This window comes from Schistocerca serialis, chromosome 3 (assembly GCF_023864345.2).
Source record: "Schistocerca serialis cubense isolate TAMUIC-IGC-003099 chromosome 3, iqSchSeri2.2, whole genome shotgun sequence".
NCBI lineage: Eukaryota > Metazoa > Arthropoda > Insecta > Orthoptera > Acrididae > Schistocerca > Schistocerca serialis.
Window position 1 is genome coordinate 463,819,326 of NC_064640.1, and position 13,467 is coordinate 463,832,792.

At 42.3% G+C, this 13,467-nt stretch overlaps 1 protein-coding gene across 1 annotated transcript in view; it reads left to right on the forward strand.

The window, feature by feature from the left end:
* LOC126470927 (uncharacterized) overlaps positions 1-13,218 on the forward strand; it is a 447,426-nt gene extending 434,208 nt beyond the window's left edge. Inside the window, exon 8 of the mRNA XM_050098954.1 lies at positions 13,037-13,218. Within this exon, the coding sequence (XP_049954911.1) occupies positions 13,037-13,218 (182 nt within the window). The remainder of the gene's footprint in view (positions 1-13,036) is intronic.
* Positions 13,219-13,467: the final 249 nt, after the last annotated feature.

The following is a 13,467-nucleotide window of genomic DNA, read 5'->3' on the forward strand; positions in this document are numbered from 1 at the left end:
TTCTTTGCCAAGCTTCTTTTGCCACTTTTGTCTCTTCTATCACATAAAAGTACAGTTTCTACGCTCTGCTACTTTGCATTGAATAGCTAAAATGTTTTTCTGATGGAGTAAAATTTCTGGGCGTGGGTTTGTTACTGAAAGGACGACATCATGTAACATCACATGGGAAGTAATACTAAAAAGTAAAGAAATTCGAAACATGTGAAGAAACACGTTTTTCTGAGAGGCTTTTAGAGCACGTCACTTCTGTATTTAGACTTGTAAGAATCGGTTAAAAATATTGCACTAAGGCAGACAAATGCACGAACTCAGAAAGGAAATTTTTTATCCAACTATCTTTATCCGTTGTTCAATTACGATAATTTAAAGTACATCCAAATGAAGCCCGTGAAATTCACTGTTACTTGAACTGAATGTGCGGAAAATGTTTATAGTGATTCAAATAAAAAATGCATTCTTACGATAAAACTGAAAACTTGTTTTCGATAAATCATTCGGATGTATTGCTGAATGTTCTCTGGTGTTGCTGGAACATTGTGCTGGACAGCATTGTTGACTGCTCCCCACAGAAAAAAATCCAGCAGTGTAAGGACCGGAGATCGAGCAGGCCAACTAACTGACCCACCACGTCAAATCCACCAACCAGGGTATTTATGGTCCAGGATTAGTGCTCGTAAGGCGTTATGTGCAGAGCATCCATCATACTGATACCACATGACTATCCTCTGTTTCAGAGGTACGGCGTCTAGGAGAAAAGGAATTTTATGTCTTAAAAATGGGGCATATTGTCTACCATTTTGGTTGACACCTACAAAGAAGGTCCAATAAAGGTGTTTCCAATAATTCCGCACCAAACATTAGCGTTCCATGGACGTTGATGCTCTACGTGTTCGAGCAGTCGTGGATTGTTGATGGACCAATAATGCATATTTCCCATATTCACAATTCCTTTGTTGGAGAATGACGCCGCGTCGCTAAAAAGAACACCTAAGAAGAAATTAGAAATAGTCAGAAGTTGTTGCTGAGCCCACTGACAAACCTGAATCCTGCTTTTGAGGTCATTTCCATGAAGTTCTTAGCGAAATGTCCATGTTAAGGACAGAATTTATAACGCTGCAGAATGCGATGGGCACTTGTTTTCGTCGTGTACTGACTTGAGTATCCATGGCTACGGCAGTAAACACAACGACCTCTGCAGCTTCGTCTGTTCGTGTTCTACGGCGATTTCGAGACGCCGCATTTAAACTTCCCGCGTACAGTAGAGTACAAAATAAATATAATAACATATGTTCTCTAACAGTACTGAACATTAAAATGCAAGTTACTAAATTATTTCCAGTCAACGTAACTTTGCAGCACGTCAGCAGCATTTCTACCTTATCGTTATGCTTGTACATCATACACCTTTACACATCAAAAATTGTATTCACAATGTGTACTACCGCCATTCAGTTACTAAGTTACGCTGCTGCAAGACTACACTGGTATGCATTGTACTGTTCGCTAAAGCAACAACAAATGTGGTGAGGGAGAGGGGGGGGGGATAGGGGAAGAGGAATACCTTTGTTTACATGAGCCGGAAATCATACACAAAACCCACACCTCTATCACAGCACTACACTAGTACTTCATGCTTACAGTCAAGGCAGTAAACAGATCGGTTTCTTCACAACGTGTGTACTATTCATCGCTTCCACATCTACGTTTTATTGACAAAAGTGATGCAGTGTGATAATTTTTGAATAGCTCTTGGGTAGAGTAAGTGTATCCTTAAATAAAATGTGCATCGTTCCATTTAAAAAATTTAGCCTTTACCCTACATCTCCTACATCTGTGGGATACATAAAATGTATACCCTCAGCAAGAACTACCCAGTGATGTTAAAAAATATTGGTTGAAACAATTTTTCATTTAACCCACTAGAAAACAGTTATTTTGGGCGAACAAGGTAAATGGGACACTATATCTCTCAAATAGTTTTGAACATGTATTGAAACTGGTGGTCATCACACGGAACAGGTTCTATTGCCTCAAGTAGTTGCTATGAGGAAAGAGCCCAACGTTATGGTAGAACAATTACATATTTACTTTAGACCATAGTTTCTTACGTCAAAGTACTCATTGGTGGACCCTCTGTCATTTATAAAATTTTCAACAAAAAATTTAGGGAAAATGCTGTAACTGAACCAACAATGGTAGTAACAATATGGAAGTAAATTGTAAACGTAGATGACAGACGGAATAAGATAATAAAACCGAAAAGAGCGGATTCGGAAGGAGACACACTGTTGCCTGCAGTTCTCATAAACGCGAAAACAATATTACTGTGATATGAACACTGTTATGTAGGGTGTCTCTTCTATCATCTATAGTATTACCATAACACTAAGGTAATGTTAGTAGTTGCCTTAACCCTAAGTGTTTGACCTGCGCCAGATGTGGAAACACCACTCCTTTACTGTTGTTTAGGCAGCGTCGTAAGTGTGAGTGTTGGAGAGTGTATAGGCACCCAGCAATGGATGTATGGGCTCCAGACGCATCGTGTCGTCACTTAAGCGCTTACCTTTTACTATATGAGTCGCCCTTGACACAACGACAAGAAAGATTTTGTTTCCTAGGTCGCCACTTGCACACCTCTTCCCAGAGTCTGTTACAGCCACGTACAGATCGGATGTAAACGGGATGTTCTGTCTAGAGGTGTTAAATAATGTGCGTTGAAAGATAATGCGTTTTGGATTTCCTACGTCTGCTCGTTCTCAGAGGCGTCTCTACCTAAGCTGAGTCTTTCAAAACCAGTGGGGTAATGACTACATTCTGTGAAAAGATGCCCCATTTTAAACTGATGTGCATTTTCAGCCATTCCCTAACGTTCCTGAAGAGAGACTAAACGGGTAAACGGTTATCAATGATTCCTCATGACTTTGTCAAGCATCTAGCCCCAATTTTTTAACTGATGACCTTAACACCAATTATCTTCCGGGCGCTTTCTGTGTTTCTTTTCGTTAGCGCCAACAGTGTACCTCATAGTGATGTTTATAGGGTATATTCCGAAAACTACACGTTATGACTTCTGTGCAGTGGTTCAGTCTAGTTGCAAAACGAAAACAGGTTTCGCCGTGTACCGCCAAGAGAATTATCATGACGTCTTCTACATATCTACTCAGAGTAGTCAGAAACAGTCTGAGAAGCTTGTAAGGGTGTTGCGGGGTAGGTTGTTCTGAGGAGTGACTGTTAAAAAAGGTGTTCGATACCTTGCGCCGTTTCCAATTTAATTAGTACTGAAGTTAGCCAATTGTTGCTTACGCAAATTCAAGCTGCACGCTAAATACAATTAGTGTCAGTTCTTCACGGAGAGTGGATGATAGCACACGAGGCTGCACGACCTTTGACTTGGATTTGATCCTTACTGCTGCCCCATGTCCAATCTTTGAGTCTTTCTCTTGTTCGGTTCTAGGAAACCAAACGAAAAACACGTTTGGTGACATCAACTCTGGTGGGGCGTTTGAATTTGAGCGCTCAACGGCCCGATTGCCTAACTTAAATGCTGATCAACCTGGAAACGTAGCAACTCATCGAATTTATTTCTTAACCATTATTTCTGAGCACAACGTTTCCTGCAGCACCCTTACAAGCTTTTCAGACTGTTTCTGACCACCCTGTGTACTTAACTCCCCTGTACTTCTCTAGCAGTATGCGAAAGGTAATCTCAGTAATTACTGCAGGGATTGTGGTATGGTTATCACTGACACATGGACAGTTTCACGAGGAAGGTTTGTGTGTGTAGTTTACAGATATTTTGTTCAAACTGGCTGACCTGCAACGAATGGAAATCTCTCGCCGAGTTTTTGTGTTCGTTTGTGAAGTCGAATGTCAGAAACTGCTACAGGGATTTTGATACGGATTTCATCAGTCGATATCGCTACGCCAGACAAGTCTTCCGCCGTAGATACTCGTGCGGGGCCGAGGAGGGCCGCTAGTTTATTCAGAAACTAATATTGTGGAGAAAACTATATATATATAAAATCATGCAAATATAGATTGCATGGTGGAAGGCATATCGTATCAATATTATCGATTTCGTGTCCTATTCAAATGACTATCAATAAGCTGAACACACCCTCTAAATTTATCCAACAGGGTTTCGCGAGGACTAAGTCGTCTTTTTTCCAGAGATTCTCATTTTAAGTCCCCATACAGTAGTGTTACACTTTCAGCCAGTTACTATTCTAGCAGCCCGTCTCTGACCTAATACACTGTCTATGGTCATAACTCCACTTGCATACAAAACCTGGTACAGTATTTTATGATTGATCGCACTATGGTTTTGCATGCAATTTTCTTTACAGGTGCACTGTACTTTCTTTGAACTCTTCTTAGAAATCAAAGCTTTCCATTTGCTTTCCCTGATACTGATTTTATGTGATCATTCCATTTCTTATCGTTTGTTAAGGCCCTCCACTATCGTGGCAGCTGACTTGTTGTTCATGTACTGAGGCTCGTCTGTCACAAATGGTCGTTGTCGGTGCCATATTGCGTCTATTGTGTTTGCCGTTTGCAATGTATTTTGGTACCATCAACGTGGAAGGGAGCTAATGAGGATCGGTCCTTCATGTAAAAAGTCCCAGAATACTACAGAAAATTATGGACTATCAATGATAATAGATATGAAACTTCCAGGCAGATTAAAACTGTATGCTGGATTGAGACTGGAACTCAAGACCTTTGCTTTTCGCGGACAAGTGGTCTACCCACTGAGCCACCCAAGCATGACTGCCAAACCGTCCTCACAGCTTTACTACCGCCAGTAGCTCGTCTCCTACTTTCCTTTCTTCACAGAAGATCTCCTGCGAAACTTGCGGCACTAGCACTCTTGGAGTGGAGTATATTGCGGAAACATGACTTAGCCACAACCTGGGGGATGTTTCCTGAGTGAAATTTTCCCTCTGCAGTTGAATTGGTAGTAAATTAGTACAAAATTAAAACGTAATGCTTAATGCTAAAGTTTTATTACGTGAAGAGCGAAAATGTAATAGCCCTCCGAGAAACATTTTCGTAAAGTGTTGGAATTACGATGGCGTGCTGAAAAATAATACCTCCAAATTTTTTGTGTGAAAACTTTTAAGGTTTTTAAAATAACACGAAACTTATTAACATTCTAGATCTTTATTCTTCGTGGCTACATATTTATCTCTGAACATAGTCATCCTGGTGACGAACACATTTTTCCCAACGAGAGACCAGTTTGTTGATACCCTCACTGTAGAATGTTTGACCCTGTTCACGGAACCAAAGCCTCACCTCTAATTGCACCGCTTCATCACTGTCAAAGTGAAGTCCTCAGAGGCGTTCTTCATGTTTTGGGAAAAGATGAAAATCGGATGGATCCAAGTCGGGACTGTATAGAGGATGATCTATGACAGTGAACGCTTGGCGTCGGCTTGTTGCAATGTCACAGCACTCGTGTGTGATCTCTCAATGTCATGCTGAAGCAGAGGGTGCTCCATGTGTGGACGAACTCTTTGAATTCGAAACTCAGTAACAACATGATTTGTTCCGCACGCTATCGTAGTTACGTCACACACCGCCTTGTAAGACGTTATAGTTTGGAGCCCTATAGCGGTCAATGACTGCAAATTTGTAGACAAGAAGAATGAAGGTGTAAAACGTTAATAACGTTTGTTTTATTTAAAAAGTTTTGAGAATATTCACATAAAAAGTTCAGAGGCATTGCTTTTGAGCACACCCTCGCATGTGTAAAGTTCGTTGGAATTCGATAATGCTATAATTTTCAGGTACTGGATGAGTATAGCGTGGGTAATTTACGTGCCGTGAATTACACTGCCTCAAGACATACACGGTATCTAACGGTAATACTTGTCTTATTGTGTTAAATCCTTAACAAAAGATCATTGCTTTTAGTGAGTAGATTATGACAAAGTTTTAAAATTTTCAATGAAATTATTGCAAACCAAATTTATACTGCACTGAAACCTGTTAAATAGAGAACTTGCAACTGGAACAGTGCACCGCACTATAGTTATGTAATACAGATTGCTTATACTGGCTAAGAAAAGAAACGAAAAGTGGAAGAATAGGGTTCAACATCTCTTCGACATCGATGTCATTAGAGACAGAGTGGAACACACGATCTGAATGTTTCAAGGATGGGGAAGGAAATCGGCTGGGGTGTGCCTTTTCACAGGAACCATCCCGGCATTTGCTTGGAGTTGAGTTGTAGAACTACCTCAGGCTACCGTAGACTGTCGTAAATAAACGAAGACTACGGTAGCTTTCTCAAAAGCCTTTGTTCAGTTTATATTCTACTCGCGTTACCTGTACGTTAGGTGTGTTACATATCGGGCGTTACCCCATTTCGATAGCTTTGGCCGCGTATGCGTTAATGGTAGTTGGAACGCCCTATCTCGACAATGTTAAATTTAGTGATTTGGCTTCCCTGTATTTCAGGAACCACTGTAGGCATTGACATGAAACTTTTACAGGACATTAAACTGTATGTTATGAGTCTACTGAACTAAAATAATTGCATTTCAACCTCTGCTTTCGAAAATACAGTTTTTTAACTACACGGTTAAAATTGGGTGTACTTTTTTGTACGTTATCCTATATAATTTTAATTATACATAACGTTACGTTCTTCTTTTAGTTCAGTAGACCTAGGATATGTATGTTATTACTACCTGAAAATTTGAATACTCTACTTCAAGTGATTTCTGAGATTCACAGAAAAATGCAGCAGAAAATGTAAATTTTCAGAAACGGCTTCTAAAATTTCAAAAGCCTGTAACTCAATATATGCTCAATTTTTTTTTAAATATTTATTCACTCAGAAGCACCCTGCACCATACTCGAACTTTTTCCAAGTTTTTTCTTCTTTTCTTCTTTCTCGACTCCTTACTGGCCAACTGTGCTGCATACTCTGCTTTATCAATGCGAACCTTGTCCATCCGTTCACATCTCTGATGCAGTTTGCTCCAGGATTAATTCCCATATGCTGTAGCATTTTCACCCTACCAATATTGCCATCATCAAAAACAATAACAACATCAGTGACCACCCACTTTAGTGTCTTCATTCCAACAAAAACATTTTTTGGTAAGTGAGTCCATATAGGATTATTCAGCGACTCATTGGGATTTTGAGTCTGACCATTTGAGTCTTCTTCATTAATTTAGGATTTGCCAGGACCCTTTAAATAGGTTTATGATATCCATGACTGCTGCTGTGGTGGAATGTTTATAGCTGTATGAACTGTTTGAGTACTGGGCATTGCGGTAATTGCACCATGATTGAAGTCTAGGAGGGCAAAGGTGGTGTACTGGTTTTTCATCAGTTGACAGTTTGTGGAAGAAGGTAGCCCATATTGCCTGCTTCATTTTCAACAAATTCTCAATATCATTTCTAATGGCCATCCCATAATACTGCAATAGTTCATAAATCATTTCGTCTGTCAGCCTGCCTCTTATTGTTTTACCATCATAAAGTTTCTTGTCTGTCAAACATTGTTTCAAATTCTTCAACCTGGTGCCCATCCTCTTCTGGACAAGACCCAACACATATATAATTTTATTCGGAAAATTGCAAATTTTATGAGATAAATATACGAAAATGTGAAAAAAATTGCCATTCTAACTCACCTTAAATGTATTACTAGATTCTCCTGGAAACGGTAAGTAGTAAACTGTCTAGAAACTGAGTGATGATATTTAATTGGCGGCGTATTGCAGGGAACATTTTTGCTTTACATGGTTATCCTCCAGACTTTTACTTAGAGGTAAACAATATTTATAGGAAAATTGAAGTTGTCAATGTTTAGTACAAGTTTTAGTCGAAAATTGTTGATTTGTAACGTCGTAACTGCCGTCTGCTTCATATATGCTGTGCAGCAAGCTACGTTAATTTAATTATTAACTGTATTTTTCCTACTTTTCACTTCTTCTTCCGTGTGTTTTTGTTTTTAGGAAGCTTTAATTTTCGAGTACTAGTAATAGTGTTCCATAGATTTCGTGTTCGTTTTGAATACAGTCAGAGAGAGTCCCTTTAGTCAGCTGTAGTGCCAGTAGTGCTATCGTTTGTTTTAATACAGTCGAGAGACAGGTAATGATTATTTTCATTGTTTTCAACAAGAAGTGTCTAGTAACCACAGTTTAGTCAGCTATCAGCCGCCTTTAGTGAATTAGTACTCTAGTTATCTGTTGATTAACTCTCTACAGTAAATTCATTTCTTAGGATGGATAGGATGTGTGACTGCTGTGTACGGACGCAGTAGGAGCTGGCCACTGTTCGCGAACAGCTGAAGGTGTTGATGGCCGCGGTCAGCCGTCTTCAGGCTGCTGCCTCGGAGTGTAGCGGCAGTGGGGAGTCTGGTGCGTCGCATGTTACACCCCAGGTGTTACATGCTTCGCCCACAGTCCCTGCTGTCAAGACATCTTCGCGCGTACCGGGCGCGGTTGGGCCACCCTCTCCCCAAGGGGAGTGGCGGGTTCAGCGGCGTTCGCGGCACACGAGGCGGAGGCTCAATGTGGAGGCTGGCCGAGTGGCATCGCCCGCTCACCCTGTGAGTGGATATGTGACCGCTCCTTCAACAATGTCCGAGCAGGCACACGGGGGGAGGGGTTTCTTAGTGATTCGGAGTTCCAGCGTTAGGCGGGTGATGGAGCCCCTTAGGGAAATAGCGGAAAGGTCGGGGAAGAAGGCCAGTGTTCACTCTGTCTGCTTGCTGGGGGGTCTCATCCGAGATGTGGAGGAGGCCCTGCCGGCGGCGATAGAGAGCACTGAGTGCACCCGACTGCAAATTGTTGCTCATGTTGGCACCAATGACTTCTGCCGTCTGGTTTCAGAGGTCATCCTCAGTTCCTACAGGCGGTTGGCGGAGTTGGTGAAGGCGGAAAGCCTCGCTCGAGGGGTGGAATCTGAGCTAACTATTTGCAGTATCGTTCCCAGAACCGATCGAAGTCCTCTGGTTTGGAGCCGAGTGGAAGGCTTAAACCAGAGGCTCAGACGATTCTGTGGAAATCTGGGGTGCAAATTTCTCGACCTCCGCTATTGAGTGGAGAAATGTAGGGTCCCCCTGAATACGTCAGGCGTGCACTACACGCAGGAAGCGGCTACAAGTGTAGCGGACTACGTGTGGAGTGCACGTGTGGGGTTTTTAGGTTAGAGAATTCCCTCCCTAGGCCCGACAAGACGCCTCCTGAGACGCGACAAGGTAGTACTAGGCAAAACGCAACAGGGAAAAACAATATTAATGTGCTAATAATAAACTGCAGGAGCATCTATAGAAAGGTCCCAGAACTGCTCTCATTAATAAACGGTCACAACGCCCACATAGTACTAGGGACAGAAAGTTGGCTGAAACCAGATATAAACAGTAATGAAATTCTAAACTCAGATTGGAATGTATACCGCAGAGACAGGATGGACACTGAAGGGGGAGGCGTGTTTATAGCGATAAGAAGTGCAATAGTATCGCAGGAAATTGACGGAGATCCGAAACGTGAAATAATTTGGATGAAGGTCTCTATTTTAATAGAGACCTTCATCCAAATTATTTCACGTTTCGGATCTCCGTCAATTTCCTGCGTTGCAGGCTCAAACATGGTAATTGGATGTCTCTATGGGCCCCCTGGCTCAGCAGCTGTTGTGGCAGAGCACCTGAAGGAAAATTTGGAAGATATTTCGAGCAGATTTCCCGACCATGTTATAGTTCTGGATGGAGATTTTAATTTTCCGGATATAGACTGGGAGACTGAAACGTTTATAACGGGAGGCCGGGACAAAGAATCCAGTGAAATCTTTTTAAGTGCACTACCTGAAAACTACCTTGGGCAGTTAAACAAAGAACCGACTCGTGGCGATAACATATTAGGCCTTCTGGTGACAAACAGACCCGAACTATTTGAAACAGTTAACGCAGAACAGGAAATTAGCCATCATAAAGCGGTTACTGCACCGATGATTTCAACCGTAAATAGAAATATTAAAAAAAGGAAAATTTTTCTGTTTAGCAAAAGTGACAAAAAGCTGACTTAAGAGTACTTGACGGCTCAACACAAAAGTTTTGTCTCAAGTACAGATGGTGTTTAGGATCAGTGGACAAAGTTCAAAATCATCGTACAATATGCGTTGGATGAATATGTGCCAAGCCAGATCGTAAGAGATGGAAAAGAGCCACCTTGGTACAACAACCGATTTAGAAACTGCTGCGGAAGCAAAGGGAACTTCACAGCAAACATAAACATAGCCAAAGCCTTGCAGACAAACAGAAATTACACGAAGCGAAATGTAATGTAAGGAGGGCTATGCGAGAGGCGTTCAATGAATTCGAAAGTAAAGTTCTAAGTACTGACTTGGCAGAAAATCCTAAGAAATTTTGGTCTTATGTCAAAGTGATAGGTGGATCAAAACAAAATGTCCAGACACTCTGTGACCCAAATGATTCTGAAACAGAGGATGACAGACTAAAGGCCGAAATACTAAATGTCTTTTTCCTAAGCTGTTTCACAGAGGAAGACTGCACTGTAGTTCCTTCTCTACATTGTCGCACAGATGACAAAATGGTAGATATCGAAATGGACGACACAGGGATAGAGAAACAATTAAAATTGCTCAAAAGAGAAAAGGCCGCTGGACCTGATGGGATACCAGTTCGATTTTATGCAGAGTACGGGAAGGAACTTGCGCCCCTTCTTGCAGCGGTGTACCATAGGTCTCTAGAAGAACGCAGCTAACCAAAGGATTGGAAAAGGGCACAGGTCATCCCCGTTTTTAAGAAGGGACGTCGAACAGATGTGCAGAACTATAGACCTATGTCTCTAACGTCGATCAGTTGTAGACATCCGGAACACGTATTATGTTCGAGTATAATGACTTTTCTGGAGAGGATCGTGTGAAACCTAGCTCGCGCTATTCGTCCACGAGACTCAGAGGGCCATTGACACGGTTCAAATGGCTCTAAGCACTACGCGACTTAACTTCGGAGGTCATCAGTCGCCTAGAACTTAGAACTAATTAAACCTAACTAACCTAAGGACATCACACACATCCATGCCCGAGGCAGGATTCGAACCCGCGACCGTAGCGGTCGCTCGGCTCCAGACTGTAGCGCCCAGAACCGCACGGTCACTCCGGCCGGCCATTGACACGGGTTCCCAGGTAGATAGGTAGATGCCGTGTTTCTTGACTTCCGCAAGGCGTTCGATACAGTTCCCCACAGTCGTCTAATGAACAAAGTAAGTGCATATGGACTTTCAGACCACTTGTGTGATTGTATCGAAGAATTCCTAGATAACAGAACGCAGCATATCATTCTGAATGGAGAGAAGTCTTCCGAAGTAAGAGTGATTTCAGGTGTGCCGCAGGGGAGTGTCGTATGACCGTTGCTATTCGCATTATATATAAATGACCTTGTGGATAACACTGGAAGTTCACTGAGGCTTTTTGCAGATGATGCTGTGGTATATCGAGAGGTTGTAACAGTGGAAAATTGTACTGAAATGCAGGAGGATCTGCAACGAATTGACGCTTGGTGCAGGAAATGGCAATTGAATCTCAATGTAGACAAGTGTAATGTGCTGCGAATACATAGATCCTTTATCATTTAGCTACAATATAACAGGTCAGGAAATGGAAACAGTTAATTCCATAAATTATCTGGGAGTAGGCATTAGGAGTGATTTAATTCCATAAATTATCTGGGAGTAGGCAATTCGAGTGATTTAAAATAGAATGATCATATAACGTTGATCGTCGGTAAAGCAGATGCCAGGCTGGGATTCATTGGAAGAATCCTAAGGAAATGTAATCCGAAAACAAAGGAAGTAGGTTATAGTACACTTGTTCGCCCACTGCTTGAATAGTGCTCACCAGCGTGGGATCCGTACCAGATGGGGTGATAGAAGAGATAGAGAAGATCCAATGGAGAGCAGCGCGCTTCGTTACAGGATCATTTGGTAATCACGAAAGCGTTACGGAGATGATAGATAAACTCTAGTGGAAGACTTTGCAGGAGAGACGCTCAGTAGCTCGGTATGGTCTTTTGTTGAAATTTCGAGAACATGCCTTCACCGAGGAGACAAGCAGTATATTGCTCCCTCCTACGTATATCTCGCGAAGAGACCATGAGGATAAAATCAGAGAGATTAGAGACCACACAGAGGCATTCCGACAATCTTTCTTTCCACGTACAGTACGAGACTGGAATAGAAGGGAGAACCGATAGAGGTACTCAAAGTACCCTCCGCCACACACCTTTAGCTGGCTTGCGGAGCATGGATGTAGATGTAGATGTAGATGTAGAAACAGTGGATGTTGTACCAATACAGATTTATCATGTAGCTCTAGAAAACGCAATTTGCTCAAAAGAAAAGAAAAAGGTAAAATTGAAACAAGCGCATAACAGAAACATATAAAACATCACCTCAATACTTCGTGGAGCTTATATAAATCGTGTTTCTGTTATTCATGAACATGTTTCGCATTTATCAAGGATAACAGGAAACTTTTGCCATTGATCAACTAATTTTTCTCCCTTATAAATTGCAGTTTGTATTTTGTAAGGAGGTAATGTACGCAGTGGACTAACACTGAATGGTGTTTGGTTATTTTCTCTCTCACACACTCACTTAGGTTTCTTTGCCTAGCAACGCTACCAATACTGCCGGTAATCCTACCATTTTCTACGTCGTTTATGTAGTGTACCAAAACTACCGAACCGTAGTTTTAGTAGAGCACAGCTCTAAGCCCGGAACGATGTAAGGAAATCACGGGAAACCCATATCTAAATAGACGGACGAGGATTTGAACTATCGTCTCCTCCAATGTGAGTCCAGTGTGCTAGCCACTGCGCCACCACGTTCTGTTCCTGTTAATTCCTAATTTTTATTCAGTCTATATCGTCTCAAAAAAATCTGAAAGCGGATTATCCCTGGGGGTGCAGCTACGCTTGCGACTGGCAGCGCGCTTTGAGCTGGCGGAGCCGCGGGAGAGAGGCGAGCTGTGGCTGTGTGTGTTTGCGCAGGCGGGTCGGCGGCGCGCCGGCGGCTGACGCACTCGGCGCTGTTCTCGCAGTCTGCGGCCGAGGCGCCGCAGCTGTACGGCCCCGCACTGGGCGACTTCCGCGACAAGCTGGCGCTCCGGCGCCGCGACTGGTCCAGCAAGAAGCTCGAGGAGGCGCACATGGCGCACTGGGCCAACAAGTAGCCGCAGTGTCACTCGACCCTTTTGTAAATAGCTTTCTCAATAAATTATTTCACAGTAAATGCGTATTGTGTGGTTATGTGACGAATTGTCAAGGAGTATTAATCACCATCTAACAAAAAATTAACCTGCAACCGTGAAACTTGATGATGATGTGAGTCCTTCTCCACATTTTCACCCTTCAATACGACACATTTTTTCCAATGACTAATGACTTCACTGAAATCTTGGTTGTAGAAGTCTGTGTTTCGG